Source organism: Acipenser ruthenus, unplaced genomic scaffold (assembly GCF_902713425.1).
Source record: "Acipenser ruthenus unplaced genomic scaffold, fAciRut3.2 maternal haplotype, whole genome shotgun sequence".
Classification (NCBI taxonomy): domain Eukaryota; kingdom Metazoa; phylum Chordata; class Actinopteri; order Acipenseriformes; family Acipenseridae; genus Acipenser; species Acipenser ruthenus.
Genome location: NW_026708763.1, coordinates 17,501 through 35,854, shown reverse-complemented (window position 1 = coordinate 35,854; position 18,354 = coordinate 17,501). Strand labels below are relative to the sequence as shown.

The window sequence follows — 18,354 nt, the reverse complement described above, 5'->3', positions numbered from 1 at the left end:
AGCGTGTTCCTCACCGTGGTGACGGGGTAGACGTGTGTGTGTGTGTCAGTCAGCGTGTTCCTCACCGTGGTGACGGGGTAGACGTGTGTGTGTCAGCGTGTTCCTCACCGTGGTGATGGGGTAGACGTGTGTGTGTGTGTGTGTGTGTGTGTGTGTGGTCAGTCAGCGTGTTCCTCACCGTGGTGACGGGGTAGACGTGTGTGTGTGTGTGTCAGTCAGCGTGTTCCTCACCGTGGTGACGGGGTAGACGTGTGTGTGTCAGCGTGTTCCTCACCGTGGTGATGGGGTAGACGTGTGTGTGTGTGTGTGTGTGTGTGTGTGTGTGTGTGTCAGTCAGCGTGTTCCTCACCGTGGTGACGGGGTAGACGTGTGTGTGTGTGTGTCAGTCAGCGTGTTCCTCACCGTGGTGACGGGGTAGACGTGTGTGTGTCAGCGTGTTCCTCACCGTGGTGATGGGGTAGACGTGTGTGTGTGTGTGTGTGTGTGTGTCAGTCAGCGTGTTCCTCACCGTGGTGACGGGGTAGACGTGTGTGTGTGTGTGTCAGTCAGCGTGTTCCTCACCGTGGTGACGGGGTAGACGTGTGTGTGTGTGTGTGTGTCAGTCAGCGTGTTCCTCACCGTGGTCACGGGGTAGATGGGGTTCATGACAGTCAGCAGCAGCACGTTGTTGACGCTGCGGGAGTCGTCGGGGTCCCCCGGTCTCGAGATCTTCTGGCTGGTGGAGTAGTTGACGAAGGCGGGGTGCCCCGCGATGTACATCTGGTTGTCGGTGGCGTAGCTGACCGCGCTGCAGGCGCCGTTCAGATCCTCGTACTCCACCAGGGCCTGCCGCTTCTTCGGCATCACCACCACGTAGCTACCGGGAGGAGCCAGCATTGAATCAGCAACGTGGAACACAAACACACATCCCTTTAAAATCAGGGCTGGCCAGTGTCAGCCCCTTCCACTCCTGGTCTTTGTTCCAACCCTGTTCTAAACTGTTTGAACCGATTAAACATCCAGGCCCTGCAGTACTTCATAACATGCAGTTAAATATATTCAAGCAGTGAGGCTTTGAAATCGGTGATGCACTGAGCAGCAATGTGAATTAATTAAAAAAAAAAAAAAAAAAAACTGTTGCAAAACGCGTGCAGTTCAATATTTACATTTAAACCCTGAAACAATATTTAAAATGTATTAGAATCCCTGAAATTAAATATTAAAAGACCAGACAGGAATTAATATCTGCAATAATGCAGGGGTGTGAAGTAGTGGTTAGGGGCTCTGGACTCTTGACCGGAGGGTCGTGGGTTCAATCCCAGGTGGGGGACACTGCTGCTGGACCCTTGAGCAAGGTACTTTACCTAGATTGCTCCAGTAAAAACCCAACTGTATAAATGGGTAATTGTATGTAAAAATAATGTGATATCTTGTAAGTCGCCCTGGATAAGGGCGTCTGCTAAGAAATAAATTATTATAAATTATTAATTACTTCCACCTTTTTAATTTCGCAATATGTGTTTGTGCAGAATTCTAATAAATTAATCTGTATCAATGCATCGCGATGCTTTCTTTCCACGCTATATCCAAAAGAGGTATGTATCGTTTGTATTGCGATACCAAGACCACTAGAGCTGTCAAAGAACTACAGCTCCCATCATCCCTCACGATTGCCAGCAGATGAGAAGGCATGCTGGGAACTGTAGTTCTAGCTAGGGCTGTACCAGTGGATTCACTGTGTTGGTGAACCGCAATGCTTTCTTTACATGATCTATCTAATAGAGGTCTGTAGCATTTGTAGTTAAAGAACTACAGCTCCCATCATCCCTCACTATTGCCAGCAGGCATGCTGGGAACTGTAGTTCTAGCTAGGAGCGTATCGTTTCCCTCTATCGATGAATGCTTTCTTTACATGGTATTTCTAAGAGAGGCGTGTAGTGTGACACATGACCACAGCCGCACAGCTCGCTGTAGCTCACACAGCGGTTCTTGGATGAAGCGTGTTTTACAGCTGGTGTGAATCCACTCTCTCCCGGTCTCATTTCAACAGTCCATTAAAAAAATGATCTTATTATGCATCATGCAAGGATCCCGTCAGCACCCTCACATGTGTCATGCTACATATACCGAGACACGCATACCACAACGAAACAGAATGGACTGCAATAGTGCACACTACCAGTCAAGAAAATAACAGTAAAACATTGCTGAATAAATACAGGTCAGAGTTCAGCCCGTGCTTACCTGATGGGTCCGAACTCCTGCATAGACTCGACCAGGTCAGCCTCCATCACCCCGTCGACCAGCCCCCGCACATGCACCACCGGGGAGGGCAGCGTCTTGTGAGGGTCCTCATAGCCGTCCTGCAGAGACACAGAGACACACCGTGAGACACACACCCAGACAGGGAGGCAGCACTGCCAACTGGGGCCAGTGTCACACAGCAACGCCCGCGCTTAGCAGTGTGCTAGCTAGCTGTTGGAACATTATTGTTATTTATTTCTTAGCAGACGCCCTTATCCAGGGTGACTTGCAGTCAAACATAAATATTTCAAGAATCACAGTACAAGTTATAATACAATTAAGAGCAAGATAAATACAATGGCTAATATGTAGATAGAATAGAAATCCATATTAAAAGGATGTGTTATTTTCTTTAATTAATTTTATTAAATGGATGTTAATTGGATTTCGCAGACTTTACCCTGTTCCAGACTGTAGTAACTTAATAGAACATCTGTTTAATTACAGACACACACGCACGGTAATCTGATCTGGATGTTTGTAAAAACGGCATCCACAACACTTTTAAAAATTCACTGAAATACATGCATTTACTTATTTTAAATCTGACCAGGGTTGCAAATCCTGTAAATGCGGACTGACAGGATGGGTTTGTAATGACTGTTTGAACAGCTTTTGTCCCGTTTGCCGTTGGCTTTACAACACTGATATTTCTGGCCCCTTGAAAAACGGAAATGTGTATTTCAAGTGTTTTACCGTGGTTGAACAGATGTATTTGAAACGTGAATGTCCCTCCATTGCAAAGTACAAATACCAGAGCCCGTTTATCGAGCGGGGGTCGGGGGTGCGCATATCCAAGGGGGGGGGGGCAGCAGGAGGGGGGGGGCAGCAGGAGGGGAGGGGAGGGGAGGGGAGGGGAGGGGAGGGGGGGGGAAGACAGGAGGAGGGGAGGGGGGGAAGACAGGAGGAGGGGAGGGGGGGGAAGACAGGAGGAGGGGAGGAGGGGAGGGGGGAGGACAGGAGGAGGGGAGGGGAGGGAGGGGAGGGGAAGACAGGAGGAGGGGAGGGGAGGGGGGGAGGGGAGGGGAGGGGAGGGGGGAAGACAGGAGGAGGGGAGGGAGGGGGAGGGGAAGACAGGAGGGGAGGGAGGGGGGAAGACAGGAGGGGAGGGAAGACAGGAGGGGAGGGAGGGGAGGAGGGAGGGGAGGGGAGGGGGGAAGACAGGAGGAGGGGAGGGGGGGAAGACAGGAGGAGGGGAGGGGGGGAAGACAGGAGGAGGGGAGGGGGGGAAGACAGGAGGAGGGGAGGAGGGAGGACAGGAGGAGGGGAGGGAGGACAGGAGGAGGGGAGGGGAGGAGGGGAGGGGGGGAGGACAGGAGGAGGGGAGGGGGGGAAGACAGGAGGAGGGGAGGGGGGGAAGACAGGAGGAGGGGAGGAAGACAGGAGGAGGGGAGGGGGAGGAAGACAGGAGGAGGGGAGGGGGAGGAAGACAGGAGGAGAGGAAGACAGGAGGAGAGGAAGACAGGAGGAGGGGAGGGGGAGGAAGACAGGAGGAGGGGAGGGGGAGGAAGACAGGAGGAGGGGAGGGGGAGGAAGACAGGAGGAGGGGAGGGGGAGGAAGACAGGAGGAGGGGAGGAAGACAGGAGGAGGGGGGGAGGAAGACAGGAGGAGGGGGGGAGGAAGACAGGAGGAGGAGGGGGGGAGGAAGACAGGAGGAGGGGAGGGGGTTCAGATTCAAGAGAGGCCTGGTTCAAAAAAAAATAAAAAAATAAAAAAAATAATGAAGCGCCGGACTACGAAACCCGACTAAACCAGGAGTTTGTGCCACACTGGCGTGGGGGAGGTCAAAGCACAGGCCCCCGTGGCGCCTACAAAAACACACAAAAATAAAAACACACCGTCCCTTTATTACAAAACGGGAGCTTTTTCAAATATCGACGCAGTTAAACGAGTACATTGGAGCTTCGTTTATTGAAAACTGATTTTCCAACTGGAACCCGGCCGAATAATCTTATCCCGGTTGACATAATCAACCCAATACAACGATTTTTAAAATAAATAAATAAATAAATAAATAAAATAAAATAAATAAATAAAATAAATAAATAAATAAATAAATAAATACTTACATGCATCTTTACTGTAATCAAAAAACCCTTGCAAACAAAAAAACTTGTAAAGTTAATACGGGATGACCTATATATTTTATAAGCATTCTTACTCACCCCTGAGATTCCGCCTTCGTTGTTGTTATCGGTTTTCTGACGTTTCGTTGCCCGTCCACCCTCATTGTAAAAACGACCTGCAGGAGCAGCCATTTTGTCGCTCGCCTCGCTGAATGTGATGGAAAACACAAAGCCTGCCGGCGCGCGACTGACATACAAGACACGGCCGAGGGAACGCCCACCGGGCGACAGGACTGGTGAGACGGGCTGTCAGTCACGCCCACAGAGCCTTACAATTGGAAGGAAACTGGAAACCGACTGCCACTCTAACCAGGGCGGGCGAGACCCGTTTTCCGATTAGTCCACGCCCACGAAAGAAATCCATTGGAGGAGGCGGCCGTCTAGGGGGCACACGATTGGTGTAATATCAGCATTTGGCATGAGGGACCAAGAAATTGACCAATCACCATTATTGGAGCGCAATTCGAACCCCCATGGTTAATAATGGTTAATAATGGCTCCATAACCGTTTTACTTCCGTGACGTTACAATATACTTACAATAAATAAATAAATAAATATAAACAGCGTATACCTAGTCAAGCTTACTCTGCAAACAAATATTTAAAAGCAAATTAATAAAAGCATGTATTTTTCATTACTATGGTAGTTAAGCCATTTTTTTTATCCTTGTCGAAACCTATTAGCAGAGGCTACATTTACAAGTCTCTCCCACAGTGTGGATCTCACAGTATCAACAAAGAAACACACTCTCAACACGATTAGAGGGAGACACCCGACACAGCACAGATTAACTGATATAAAACTGAGGGACAGGGAGAAGGGAGAGAGAGGGTCTGTCATACAAAGAGTGCAAGAGAACGAAACACACTCTCAACACGATCAGAGAGAGACACGCCCGACACTTAGAAACACATTATAAGAGACACCCAACACACCACAGATTAACTGATATAAAACTGAGGGACAGGGAGAAGGGAGAGAGAGGGTCTGTCATACAAAGAGTGCAAGAGAACGAAACACACTCTCAACACGATCAGAGACACGCCCGACACTTAGAAACACATTATAAGAGACACCCAACACACCACAGATTAACTGATATAAAACTGAGGGACAGGGAGAAGGGAGAGAGAGGGTCTGTCATACAAAGAGTGCAAGAGAATGAAACACACTCTCAACACGATCAGAGAGAGACACGCCCGACACTTAGAAACACATTATAAGAGACACCCAACACACCACAGATTAACTGATATAAAACTGAGGTACAGGGAGAAGGGAGAGAGGGTCTGTCATACAAAGAGTGCAAGAGAACGAAACACTCTCAACACGATCAGAGAGAGACACGCCCGACACTTAGAAATTTATTATAAGAGACACCCAACACAGCACAGATTAACTGATATAAAACTGAGGGACAGGGAGAAGGGAGAGAGAGGGTCTGTCATACAGAGTGCAAGAGAATGAAACACACTCTCAACACGATCAGAGAGAGACACGCCTGACACTCAGAAACACATTATAAGAGACACCCAACACACCACAGATTAACTGATATAAAACTGAGGTACAGGGAGAAGGGAGAGAGGGTCTGTCATACAAAGAGTGCAAGAGAACGAAACACTCTCAACACGATCAGAGAGAGACACGCCCGACACTTAGAAATTTATTATAAGAGACACCCAACACAGCACAGATTAACTGATATAAAACTGAGGGACAGGGAGAAGGGAGAGAGAGGGTCTGTCATACAAAGAGTGCAAGAGAATCAAACACACTCTCAACACGATCCGAGGCAGCCACAGAACACTAAAGCTGAGGGAAGACGTGGTTTCATGAGACTAGGTTTCAGGCCACTGCGCAGCACACCAGGGGAGACTTGGGGTTTGATACAGCAACGCCTCAAACTAGGTCTCCTGGAAGCAGGTTTCAAGCCACTGTTCCTGAGAGAGCGGTTTCGTGTTCCCTCAGAAAGGCCTCTCCACGAGTGGGGGGGGGGGGGGGGACAGCAATTTGATAAGAAACCAGAAGAATGTGTATTAGGGACCCTGCCCATTGCTCCTGGAGCGTTTGCCCAGGCAGACGGTATCGATGGCCAGGCAGTTAGCAGGTGATTGCTGGGTGACTGGCTCTGCAGCGCCCCTGCTGAGTGTACAACAGACACCTCCAAATCCATATGGCACCACGAGGCACCGTCCCCGGAACTGACTCAGCACACACACACACGCACACACACACACACACACACACAGAGACTGGACTGGTCTCGCACAACTGCAGCAGCATGGAAGCAAGTCTCATCACAAATCAAAGAGTCACATTCATTTGAACCTTTACACACGGAGAGGCAGACCCACTCTCCCAGGTTCAGACCCTTCAATAATCTGTGCTAAAGAGTGTCTATTATTATTATTAGTTTATTTATCAGACACCTTTATCCGAGGCGACTTACAGAGACTTGGGTGTGTGAACTATGCATCATCTGCAGAGTCACTTACAATTACATCTCACCCGAAAGACGGAGCACAAGCAGGTGAAGTGACTTGCTCACTTACAGTTCAATGTGACAGGCAGACAGACAGGACTACCTTCACTATAACCCTTGTTGCCTAGGAGATGCCCACACTCGGGGGGGATAATAAGAGAGTAGACACATGAGTCACTAACCATTTTTTTTTAATTCAATTATCACCATTACATTGTAATAATCTTTCATAACATTTCTATATATATATAAAAACATTTTTAAAAAAGTACAAAATAATTAATGATCGTAGCAAATGGATTAGAGTTTCACACAATAAAGACAGGTGTACATGTCATTAAGTTCATTATCGTATTCCACTGCCCCACCCCACCCCACCACTCCCTTTCACCACTCTCCTCTCCACTTCTCTCCCCCTCTCCCCCTCTTCTCTCCCTCTCCCTCTCCCTCTCCCCCTCCTCCTCTCCCCTCCTCTCTCCCCCCTCCTCCCCCTCCTCCCTCTCCCTCTCATCCTCCCCCTCTCCTCTCCCCCCCCCCTCCTCCTCCTCCTCCTCCTCTTCTCTCCCTCTCTCTACCACTCCTGCACCTTCTTTTCGCTCACGAGCTCCCCGTGGGGTGCAGTGGATCCGGGTGGCAGCAGTGCCAGGTACAGGAGGGTCTGTGCCCCCTCCTCGGGACTCTTGGAAGCGTTGGACCCGGCCATGTCCGTTCTGACCCAGCCCGGATCGCCGGCGTTGAGCAGGATCCCGTCTCCGGGCCGGTCCTGGGAGAGTTGCCGGGCCTGGACCCGGGTCAGCGCGGTGAGACCCAGTTTGGACGTGGCGTAGGCAGAGCTTGGCCAGCCCTGCTCCCGGTGAGCCCCCGCACGCACCGCGGACACGAAGTCCTGCATGAGAGCGCAGAGCTCCGCCTCCGTCAAGGCGGGGTCACGGAACCTGGGGGCGGGGCAGAGCGTCAGCACGGAGAGAGGTGGCGGGACGGACAGACAGACACACTTCAACTCCAGACAGACGGACAGTTTGTTGGAAAGATAGATCAACAGGGACATACAGATAGATGCATCAGGGATGGAAATAAGACTCCTGCTGCACAGCAGTGTGATCCATTCCTGGTTTCGCTAGGGGTTTAATAATAAGACACACCTGAGCTTGTTAGCTAGACACACTGGGGCTGATCAAGCTGGTAGTAAAACCTGGACTGGGTGACACTGCTGTGCAACTGGAGTCTGATTCCCATCCCTGTGGATGGACAGAAAGACAGACAATAGCTGGATAGACCAACACATAGATAGACAGATGAAAGAGAGGAAGAAACACAGTTGGCTAGACAGAGATGGAGAGGCAGGCAGACAGACAGACAGAGGCAGACAGACAGAGACAGTGGCAGTCCTCCTCACCTGGCTTGCAGGGCTGGGCTGCACTGAGCGAGCGCCTGGCTGCTGGTGAAGCTCGACACATTGACCACGCGGCCCTGGGGCTTGACCAGGGGCAGCAGAGCACGGCACACACATAGGGTGGAGAAGAAGTTTGTGTGCAGAGTCACCTCCGCCTGCTCCGATAAGGGCTCAGTGGCAGCGGCTGAAAGAGGAGAGCAGGCAGAGGGAGTGTGAGACTCTAGCCCTGCTTAAACTCCTGATCATTTCAATATTAATAATAATAGACTTCATTGAGGGGAGCTCTGAACCCCAGGACTGGGTGCAGCAGCAGCAGCAGCAGGGCTAGTGTGAGTTTCTAACCCTGCTCAAACTCCTGGCTCCTGATCATTTCAATATTAATAATAATAGACTTCATTGAGGGGAGCTCTGAACCCCAGGACTGGGTGCAGCAGCAGCAGCAGCAGGGCTAGTGTGAGTTTCTAACCCTGCTCAAACTCCTGGCTCCTGATCATTTCAATATTAATAATAATAATAGACTTCATTGAGGGGAGCTCTGAACCCCAGGACTGGGTGCAGCAGCAGCAGCAGCAGGGCTAGTGTGAGTTTCTAACCCTGCTCAAACTCCTGGCTCCTGATCATTTCAATATTAATAATAATAGACTTCATTGAGGGGAGTTCTGAACCCCAGGACTGGGTGCAGCAGCAGCAGCAGCAGCAGGGCTAGTGTGAGTTTCTAACCCTGCTCAAACTCCTGGCTCCTGATCATTTCAATATTAATAATAATAGACTTCATTGAGGGGAGTTCTGAACCCCAGGACTGGGTGCAGCAGCAGCAGCAGCAGCAGGGCTAGTGTGAGTTTCTAACCCTGCTCAAACTCCTGGCTCCTGATCATTTCAATATTAATTATATTCAGTAATTTATATTATATATATATATATATATATATATATATATATATATATATATATATATATATATATAATTGTTAATATAGTATGACAAGAACAATTAATAATAATAATAATAATAATAATAATAATAATAACTATAATAATAATAATAAAACTAATAATAATAATAATAATAATAATCTACCTTTAAACGCGATTCCTGCGTTATTGATGAGAACGTCGACTCCACCGTAATTCTTCTCCAGAAAGTCTTTTACTCGCTGCACGCTGGCCGGGTCCGTGATGTCGAGCTGATGAAAGATAGCCGTCAGTCCTTCCTTCTTCAAATCCTCCACCGCCGCCTTGCCCAGCGCCTCGCTCCGGGCAGCCACGATCACATCTCCGGGGTAACGCGCTTGACACAGACCCTTCACGATCGCCAGCCCGATGCCTTTGTTAGCGCCGGTGACCAGTGCAACCTTTTTCGACATTTCTGCATACAGGTTTTCAAAAAGCGACTCTTAAAAGTTCCCTAGCACAGCAGATACAGTATCCGGAAGTTACCCGCGTAGCTGAGTTACACTGCACTGAGCCGATTTGCCTATACTTACTTATATAGCTGGGTTATTAATGCAAAGTCATTCTGAAAACGATTTCCCATTGTTCGTCTCATCGGTTCAGATATACTTGTTGACACAAGTTAAACAAAGCGAATCAAAGGTCCTTCTTTCAGCGCATGTGCGGGTTTTTATTTTGTCTCTTAAAGGCGCAAAAATGGTATGACACAGGGAAATCCACACTATATAGATTAGGACCCCGTGTCTGCTGGTTTTCATTCCAACTGAGCTCTCAACCACTTAACTAAACCCTCAATTGAACTAATAATTAACTCAATTAAGCCTTTTTCATTGTTTTCAGTTCTTAAAACAGTTGGTTTCAACTAAACTATAAAATGTTACAAATAACTTAAAATCTGCAACTTTGAGGCAGCCGAGAACAATTAAAAAGGTCTAATTAAGCAAATTATTAGTTCGATTAAGAGATTAGTTAAGTGATTGAGAGCTCAGATGGACACAGGGGTCCCCGAGGACTGGGTTGGGAAGCGTTGTTTGATACAAACGCCACCGAGTGTGCTTACCGGCCACCGTGACCCCGAGTGCGTGAGAATCCGCTTGTATCGCACACGCAGCACCCAGGACTAGATTCATTATAATATGCAGTTAAATCAGAAGAATGAAACAGTACAGCTGGTTTTAATGAGAGGGCATTTTCACCCGATACAAATAATTCTCACATCAATGTCAGGGTCTAGTGCTGTATATTATAAAGACATTTCAGAGGGCTGGATCGCATCAATATCAGGGTCTAGTGCTGTATATTATAAAGACATTTCAGAGGGCTGGATCGCATCAATATCAGGGTCTAGTGCTGTATATTATAAAGACATTTCAGAGGGCTGGATCGCATCAATATCAGGGTCTAGTGCTATATATTATAAAGACATTTCAGAGGGGTGGATCTCATCAATATCAGGGTCTAGTGCTATATATTATAAAGACATTTCAGAGGGCTGGATCTCATCAATATCAGGGTCTAGTGCTATATATTATAAAGACATTTCAGAGGGCTGGATCGCATCAATATCAGGGTCTAGTGCTGTATATTATAAAGACATTTCAGAGGGCTGGATCGCATCAATATCAGGGTCTAGTGCTGTATATTATAAAGACATTTCAGAGGGCTGGATCGCATCAATATCAGGGTCTAGTGCTATATATTATAAAGACATTTCAGAGGGGTGGATCTCATCAATATCAGGGTCTAGTGCTATATATTATAAAGACATTTCAGAGGGCTGGATCTCATCAATATCAGGGTCTAGTGCTATATATTATAAAGACATTTCAGAGGGCTGGATCGCATCAATATCAGGGTCTAGTGCTGTATATTATAAAGACATTTCAGAGGGCTGGATCGCATCAATATCAGGGTCTAGTGCTGTATATTATAAAGACATTTCAGAGGGCTGGATCGCATCAATATCAGGGTCTAGTGCTATATATTATAAAGACATTTCAGAGGGCTGGATCGCATCAATATCAGGGTCTAGTGCTATATATTATAAAGACATTTCAGAGGGCTGGATCGCATCAATATCAGGGTCTAGTGCTGTATATTATAAAGACATTTCAGAGGGCTGGATCGCATCAATATCAGGGTCTAGTGCTGTATATTATAAAGACATTTCAGAGGGCTGGATCGCATCAATATCAGGGTCTAGTGCTATATATTATAAAGACATTTCAGAGGGCTGGATCGCATCAATATCAGGGACTAGTGCTATATATTATAAAGACATTTCAGAGGGCTGGATCGCATCAATATCAGGGTCTAGTGCTGTATATTATAAAGACATTTCAGAGGGCTGGATCGCATCAATATCAGGGTCTAGTGCTGTATATTATAAAGACATTTCAGAGGGCTGGATCGCATCAATATCAGGGTCTAGTGCTATATATTATAAAGACATTTCAGAGGGCTGGATCGCATCAATATCAGGGTCTAGTGCTATATATTATAAAGACATTTCAGAGGGCTGGATCGCATCAATATCAGGGTCTAGTGCTGTATATTATAAAGACATTTCAGAGGGCTGGATGGCATCAATATCAGGGTCTAGTGCTATATATTATAAAGACATTTCAGAGGGCTGGATCGCATCAATATCAGGGTCTAGTGCTATATATTATAAAGACATTTCAGAGGGCTGGATCGCATCAATATCAGGGTCTAGTGCTATATATTATAAAGACATTTCAGAGGGCTGGATCGCATCAATATCAGGGTCTAGTGCTATATATTATAAAGACATTTCAGAGGGCTGGATCGCATCAATATCAGGGTCTAGTGCTATATATTATAAAGACATTTCAGAGGGCTGGATCGCATCAATATCAGGGTCTAGTGCTATATATTATAAAGACATTTCAGAGGGCTGGATCGCATCAATATCAGGGTCTAGTGCTATATATTATAAAGACATGGGCCCGAACAGCCATGAAAGCTTCTATGTGAATGTGTAAGTGTGTTTCGTTTCTGCCCACTCTCCTCTCTCCATTCAGCTGTTTAGTGCAGAGCTACTCCAACCCCACACAGTGTCCCAGGGGGACCCCGCTAACTGGGAGAGAGCAAAGAGGTTTGCAGTTCAGCTAATGGTGTAAAAGTCAGACACACAACAAACCCAGAAATAAAAAAAGGTGTCTCTTCATTTATTTATTTTTTTAATGAAATCTGTTAACATGGGTGAAAGCTAGGGGGACACTTCTTTCTGATCGTGACATTGTCCACTCCAGCTCCAACCCCATAAATCACCTAAAAAGAGGAACCCACCATTTTTTTAAATAGCTTTATAGCTCTGTATGAGTAGCCCCCCCCCCCAAAAAAAACAAAACAAAATCAAAACTAATTTATATTTTGGGGAAAAAAAAACTAATCATTTGTTCTTGTTATACTCATGACAACGTTCAAAAGCAACACTAAGATTACAGAAAAACAATTTTAAATGCAAGAGGTTCTTTCCATCCAAACGATAGAAATGGACGTGTTAAGCCTTTCTATTTGATCTCAATCTTTTAAAGCAGTAGAATTATCCACATACTGTACAACTTTATCAGGGTGCTTTTCTGTACAATCAACATTGAGAATCTGTCAACTACCAACAAAAAAAAAATAATTACATTTCAAATGAACTCCCCCCCCCCCCCCCTCCCGCCCCACTGTAACTTCCATTGCATGAGAAAAATAATAGATATATTGATGTAGATGTTATTACACTCAGTAACATGCAAGTAGTTTCCAGTCAAAACACTACTTCCTTTGCACAGATTTAAAATAAACACAACCAAGTTTACATCTGTACTTGTGTTCTATAAATTCATGCACACGTAGACTCCTGCAAATAAAGACGGTCCTCTGCACCCCCCCCACCGCAAAATCAGTGCCTGAGCAAATGATGCTAACTATTTCTTTGGTAACGAGATGCACAAAACAGGGTTTAAAATGTTACTGACAGGTTGGATCCGGTCGTCCAAATTGTCAGTTTCCTCCTTGTGATACTCGAGTCGCTCTCTGATCGATTAAGGAGAAACCGAACAAGCGCTCAATTCCTTGTGTACCTTCATCGGTTCAAAAAAACACATTTCCAACCCAATACAAGATGTAAACTTGGGTATGCACCCGGATGAGCGATTTCCAAATTGAGACAATACACCTGCGAAGCAAACTAAAAAAAAAAGAAGACAGGAGATTATCTAGAATAGTTATAATTTAAAAAACAAAAAAACACCCACAAAAACTTAACAAAAAAAATTTATTGGTTCAGTATATTCTCAATTCCTGTCCCTCAAGACCACCCCCATACACCCAAAAAGTTCTTCTGAGGGAGAATTTCTAAACTGTGGTGGACCTCACACAGAAATCTGATGTTTTTACTTCACAGGTTGGCAACAATTAACAGCACAGACCACTGTCGTAACTACAAAGGAATCACACACACCACCACCCCCCCCCTTAACATTGTCCTAATCAGAGTTTGCATACCAGCAGAGCCAGAAATTTGAAAGCAACACTGTTATAATAACAGTTCCCCTAATTCGTGTTTGTAATTGAGCCTGCAAGAGTTCTAGCAAGGACTTCCATAAACAACGCTTCCCAGTTACAGCTTCAATACAGACAGCAGAAACAGGCGGAGATCGTTAGCTTCATTTGTATATACTTTCCACATAAATATCTACACAAAAAAAAAAAAAAAAAAACTAGAAAAAAAACTGCAAATACACCACCGATAAAATTAGACATGTGTTTGTGTGTAGAAATTAGCGGTGTCCAGTTTTTTATTTTCTCTTGCCAAAAAAAAAAGTAAAAAGGAGCCATGGAATGTGCAAGGGGGGGGTCCTCAAGATTTTGGGGAGAACACACACAAAAAAAAAACCTCTAAACATAAAATTAAAAATTACAATTAAAAAACATGTTTCTGCCAACAGGCCTTCAATTCATTCAGCCACTATTGGACTGGGGCTTTTCTTCTGGCTGGGAGATCTGGAACGGCTAGAGGAGAGAGAGAGAGAGAGAGAGAGAGAGACAAAAACACTTAAACTATACTGAATAAACAAACCACTATGTACGCATTGGACTGCTTAGCTATACCGAACTGTGTTTGACTTGCTTCAGGAGACAAAAAGCTATCCTTCAAAACCTGCATCTCAAGAAATTGTGTCTGCCTGCAATTACTTTAGATCAACGCGATTGTCCACTTGACTAACACACTCCACTCCTGTGTACAAACATGACTCCGCAGCTGGGTTAGAAATGTCTCACCTTGCTCGTTTGGGGCTGGGGGATCGTCTGGGCGTTCGTGACCTGGAGCGCGACCTGGACCTAGAGCGCGACGGCGAGCGCGCCCGGGAGCGAGACACTGAGCGTGCCCGGGAGCGCGACACGGAGCGCGCCGAGCGAGACCTCGATCGACTGTGCGAGAGAGACAGGGAGGGAGGGGTTAGGAAACGCTGCACAGCAACAGACACAGGGGGTTAGAATCTACAACAAAAAAAACACAGCGCTAGGTGTTCCAACTGGGCTGCAGGGATAGTTTTTGTAACTGGAGATGCACAAACCAATTATTCGATTCGAGCTCTCCACAGGCGAGAGTCGCTGGTGTCGATCAGGCTGATTTACCATTTCAGAGTGAAACAGCTGCTTGGGATTGTGTGGATTTCTGTTCTCCAGAGCCGAAAGCCCTTTCACACTGGAGTGCTCAGAGTCATGCAGGTCGGGCACGTGATTTCACGATGCTTTTGATAAAGCAGGGCTGACCTGGGTGACCCGGGTCCGAGTGTGAAAGGGGCCTGACAAAAGCAGCAAAAAACGCCACAAACCCAAGCAGCCGTTTCTTTGTTTTACTAGTTGAATGGTAAGTTAGCCCAGTCGGCAGCAATGACCCTCACCCGATTTCTGTGGAGAGCTCTGTCTAAATAAATGGAGTGCTGGGTTCATGCGGCACTCTTTGTAAGTCTGGTAAAGCCAGACTAAACCACAGGCACCTGGGAGCAGATCACCTTACCTTCTTATCGGGCTACGAGACTTGGATCGCCCAGGAGAGCCAGACCTGAAGGGAAAAAAAAAAAAAACCACAGGAACAGTTAGCACACTGGGGGGGAAAGAAAGATAAGAGTGAAATACTGCTTCTAATGCATTCTTTAATTTTTACTGACATCTTAATACAAATAACATATTTCAGAGTGAGGGTGGGAAAAAAAAGTCTGAAACAAGTCAAAATAAAAAGCTATGGTTAAATGCTTATTCTAAAAAGATAACCCGCCCGCCCCTTTCATTTTCCAGTCTTCGTGTACAGTATATTATAAGGTATAGCGTCAATCTGACCACTGCTGGGGAGGCAATGGGATTGTCAAGGTGAGGGGATGCTACAGGTGCCAGAGACGCGTTAGCACACTGTCCCTTGCAATTGCATGGATTCTGTTGCAGTGTCTGGTTTTGCAATTGTAAAACCAATAAACAGAATTTGGGGAAAACACAAAATTAACCCCTCCCCCAGCTAATATTTATTTAAAAGGCCAAAGCTGAGCTGCCGATGCACAAGCGTCTGTGAGAGTGTCTATCTAGCTCCCACTCCCTTAACGCTGCCTAGGGGACACGGTGTCCTACCTGCTCCTGCGCTTGGAGTAAGAGGGAGAGCGATACCTGCTGGGAGAGTCAGAGACAGCTGTCAGGAGAAATCTGAAGCATCAAGAAATCTGAAGCATCAAGAAATCTGAAGCATCAAGACAAACTGCAGTTTCCGTTACAAAACCTGCAGAAAACATCAGAGTCTGTCTTCAAAATCGCTGGGAAGGTCTTCCTCACACCCCCTCCCGCCCAGATAACACAGATAAAATGTAAACGTGTTTATTAAGTGCATTATATTTTCAACTATCCAGTTTATGAGAATAAACCTTGCAAGAGTTGCCTGCAATAATTAAAATAAATAATTCTACCGTTGAGTTTAATAAACTAAGTACTACAGGGTATTCAATTTTCTACCATCAAGGTTGAAAGTTGCAAGTACCAAAGACTTGAAATTATTATTAAAAAAAGTAGATTTTTTTACTGTCAAGTTCAACAAAGAAAATACGCAAGTAAATATTTAAGTGTATTATACTGAGATCTAGACTAAAAAAATAAGTAGATTGTACTGCCCAAAGCATTCGATAATTTCAATGACAACACAGTATTTCTTTGGGCTGCAAGCTGCACTACATTTAAAATCCTGTGCAGAAAACGTATCTAATAAAAATTACACAAAAAAAAACCGACAAAAACGACATTTCAAAATCCAGTATGAAATGCTGTGCTACTATTATGACTTGCAATATCGTTTTGTAGTTTCTTTGATTACATGATGGGAAATAAGAGATCTAAATTATGATAGGTGTTTTTTTTTTAATCCTAAACTTCTAGGTGATGCCAACCAGTGTCTTAAACAGCCAATACAAATACGCAACCAACCCGACACAGCACCAACCCCCCACACCCACACACACACAGCCACCCCCAGACGTCCAAATCACACACAGCCACCCCCAGACGTCCAAATCACACACAGCCACCCCCAGACGTCCAAATCACACACAGCCACCCCCAGACGTCCAAATCACACACAGCCACCCCCAGACGTCCAAATCACACACAGCCACCCCCAGACGTCCAAATCACACACACCCACCCCCAGACGTCCAAATCACACACACCCACGTGAATCTTACCGATCATTGCTGCGGCTACGAGAACGATTGTTGCGACGCCCCCTGGAGCGGGATCTAGAGCGAGATCGGGATCTAGAATGAGATCTGGAAAGAAAAAAAGAGAGCAGCATTAATTACTCTAGAACCTGCAAAAAAGTTCAGCTAGAACATAAATGTTGAAAGCCCAGGTACGGACGATGAGCCGAGGGTAACTGGTGTCGATCGGGCCGATTCACCATTCGGAGTGAAGAAACAGCTGCGTGGGTTTGTGATGTTCGCTGCTTTTCTGAGACTCTGTGGAGAAGAACAGCGACCCACACAAACCCCTGCAGCCGCTTCTTCACACTGAATGACACAACCAGCCCAAAAGGACCCTCCTCTGTGGAGAGCCCCATCCGGACAGTGGAAATAAGACTCCTGTTGCACAGCAGTGTCATCCGTTCCAGGTTTTACTACCAGCTTGATCAGCCCCCAGTGTGTCTAGGTAACAAGCTCAGGTGTGTCTTATTATTAAACTCCTAGTGAAACCAGGAATGGATCAAGCCACTGTGCGTTGGGAGTCGTCTTCGCCCCTCCCCGAGATCTCATCCACACTGCCCCAGTGCTGAAGCCCCCCTCCTCTCTCAGTACCTGCTGCGCCGGCCCCCTCTCTTGTTGTTGTATCTGTAGCAGTCATAGGCGTAGTGGCCGCGCTCCCCGCACTGATAGCACCGGTCATTCGGGTCGAAGTGGCGCCGGCTGGGCCGCCCGTACCGGGTCTTCCGGGACATGCCGGTGGAGAGCTCCACGCGGATCCGAGAGCCGCACAGCACCCTGGGAAACGGGAGGACAGGTGAATGGGTTAGTCTTTAATTCCAATCTTACTACATTTGTTTTAAAACAGGTTATTTTTCTAGTCCGCTTTTATTGCACGTTTTTCAAATCTTAGAATTAAAGATACAGTTTAATTGTTCTGTGTGTGTGGGCAGGTATTACTATCAAATGTGGGGACAAAATTAGAGAAAATAAAACGTTGTAGGGAGGTCCCCACTTTGTAAAACACATTTAAGAACTAAATGTCTGTGTGAGAAGCGATTTGGGATCCTCGTGCTGAAAGGCGCTACAGAAACGCATGTTGCAAGCCCCCCACACTCACTTCCCGTCCATGCCCTTGACAGCGTCCTCTGCGTCCCGCGGGTCCTCGTACTCCACGAAAGCGAAGCCGGGGGGGTTCCTCGCCACCCACACCGTTCGCAGCGGCCCGTAGTAGCTGAAGGCTCTCTCCAGCTCCCCCTTCGCTGCCCCGTTCCCCAGGTCACCCACATAGACCTTGCAGTCCGAGGAGCGGGAAGAGCTGCGAGACGAGGAGTTATAGGACATCTTTTACCTGGAGAGGGGGGGGAGAGGGAGAGAGAG

The 18,354-nt window shown here is 46.5% G+C and overlaps 3 protein-coding genes across 7 annotated transcripts in view; all 3 read right to left on the bottom strand.

Annotated features, from left to right (window-relative positions):
* Positions 1–489: 489 nt before the first annotated feature.
* LOC131735825 (heterogeneous nuclear ribonucleoprotein L-like) lies at positions 490–4,608 on the bottom strand. The gene is made up of 3 exons (XM_059021714.1): positions 4,450–4,608; positions 2,224–2,342; positions 490–856 (listed from the first exon to the last, which is right to left on the bottom strand). Exons 1-3 carry the CDS (start codon positions 4,540–4,542, stop codon positions 505–507), a joined length of 564 nt encoding a protein of 187 aa, XP_058877697.1. The 5' UTR covers positions 4,543–4,608; the 3' UTR covers positions 490–504.
* A 2,827-nt stretch (positions 4,609–7,435) lies between these two features.
* LOC117418842 (carbonyl reductase [NADPH] 1) lies at positions 7,436–9,990 on the bottom strand. Its single transcript, XM_034031867.3, has 3 exons — positions 9,369–9,990; positions 8,294–8,474; positions 7,436–7,832 (listed from the first exon to the last, which is right to left on the bottom strand). Exons 1-3 carry the CDS (start codon positions 9,652–9,654, stop codon positions 7,469–7,471), a joined length of 831 nt encoding a protein of 276 aa, XP_033887758.3. The 5' UTR covers positions 9,655–9,990; the 3' UTR covers positions 7,436–7,468.
* Positions 9,991–13,518: 3,528 nt separating this feature from the next.
* Positions 13,519–18,354, bottom strand: part of LOC117418843 (serine/arginine-rich splicing factor 7-like) — a 6,465-nt gene continuing 1,629 nt past the window's right edge. For 3 of the 5 annotated variants that reach the window (XM_034031868.3, XM_059021711.1, XM_034031871.3), the window contains 7 exons: positions 18,095–18,325; positions 17,590–17,772; positions 16,981–17,064; positions 15,884–15,922; positions 15,282–15,326; positions 14,540–14,689; positions 13,519–14,269 (listed from right to left, as the gene is read on the bottom strand). In XM_034031868.3, the coding sequence (XP_033887759.1) occupies positions 14,215–14,269; positions 14,540–14,689; positions 15,282–15,326; positions 15,884–15,922; positions 16,981–17,064; positions 17,590–17,772; positions 18,095–18,318 (780 nt within the window). In that variant the 5' untranslated portion in view covers positions 18,319–18,325 and the 3' untranslated portion in view covers positions 13,519–14,214. The remainder of the gene's footprint in view (positions 14,270–14,539; positions 14,690–15,281; positions 15,327–15,883; positions 15,923–16,980; positions 17,065–17,589; positions 17,773–18,094; positions 18,326–18,354) is intronic. The other 2 variants (XM_059021712.1, XM_059021713.1) reach the window with 2 other exon arrangements.

What these genes read in the sequence shown, in the direction of transcription:
- LOC131735825 (XM_059021714.1), bottom strand. Translation starts at nt 4,542, where the DNA reads ATGGCTGCTCCTGCAGGTCGTTTTTACAATGAGGGTGGACGGGCAACG. An exon ending in ACGAAGGCGGAATCTCAGGG is followed by an intron (nt 2,343 to 4,449) that starts GTGAGTAAGAAT and finishes GTGTCTCTGCAG; the next exon opens with GACGGCTATGAGGACCCTCA. An exon ending in CAGGAGTTCGGACCCATCAG is followed by an intron (nt 857 to 2,223) that starts GTAAGCACGGGC and finishes TCCTCCCGGTAG; the next exon opens with CTACGTGGTGGTGATGCCGA.
- LOC117418842 (XM_034031867.3), bottom strand. Translation starts at nt 9,654, where the DNA reads ATGTCGAAAAAGGTTGCACTGGTCACCGGCGCTAACAAAGGCATCGGG. An exon ending in CGCAGGAATCGCGTTTAAAG is followed by an intron (nt 8,475 to 9,368) that starts GTAGATTATTAT and finishes CTCCTCTTTCAG; the next exon opens with CCGCTGCCACTGAGCCCTTA. An exon ending in AGCCCAGCCCTGCAAGCCAG is followed by an intron (nt 7,833 to 8,293) that starts GTGAGGAGGACT and finishes CCCCGCCCCCAG; the next exon opens with GTTCCGTGACCCCGCCTTGA.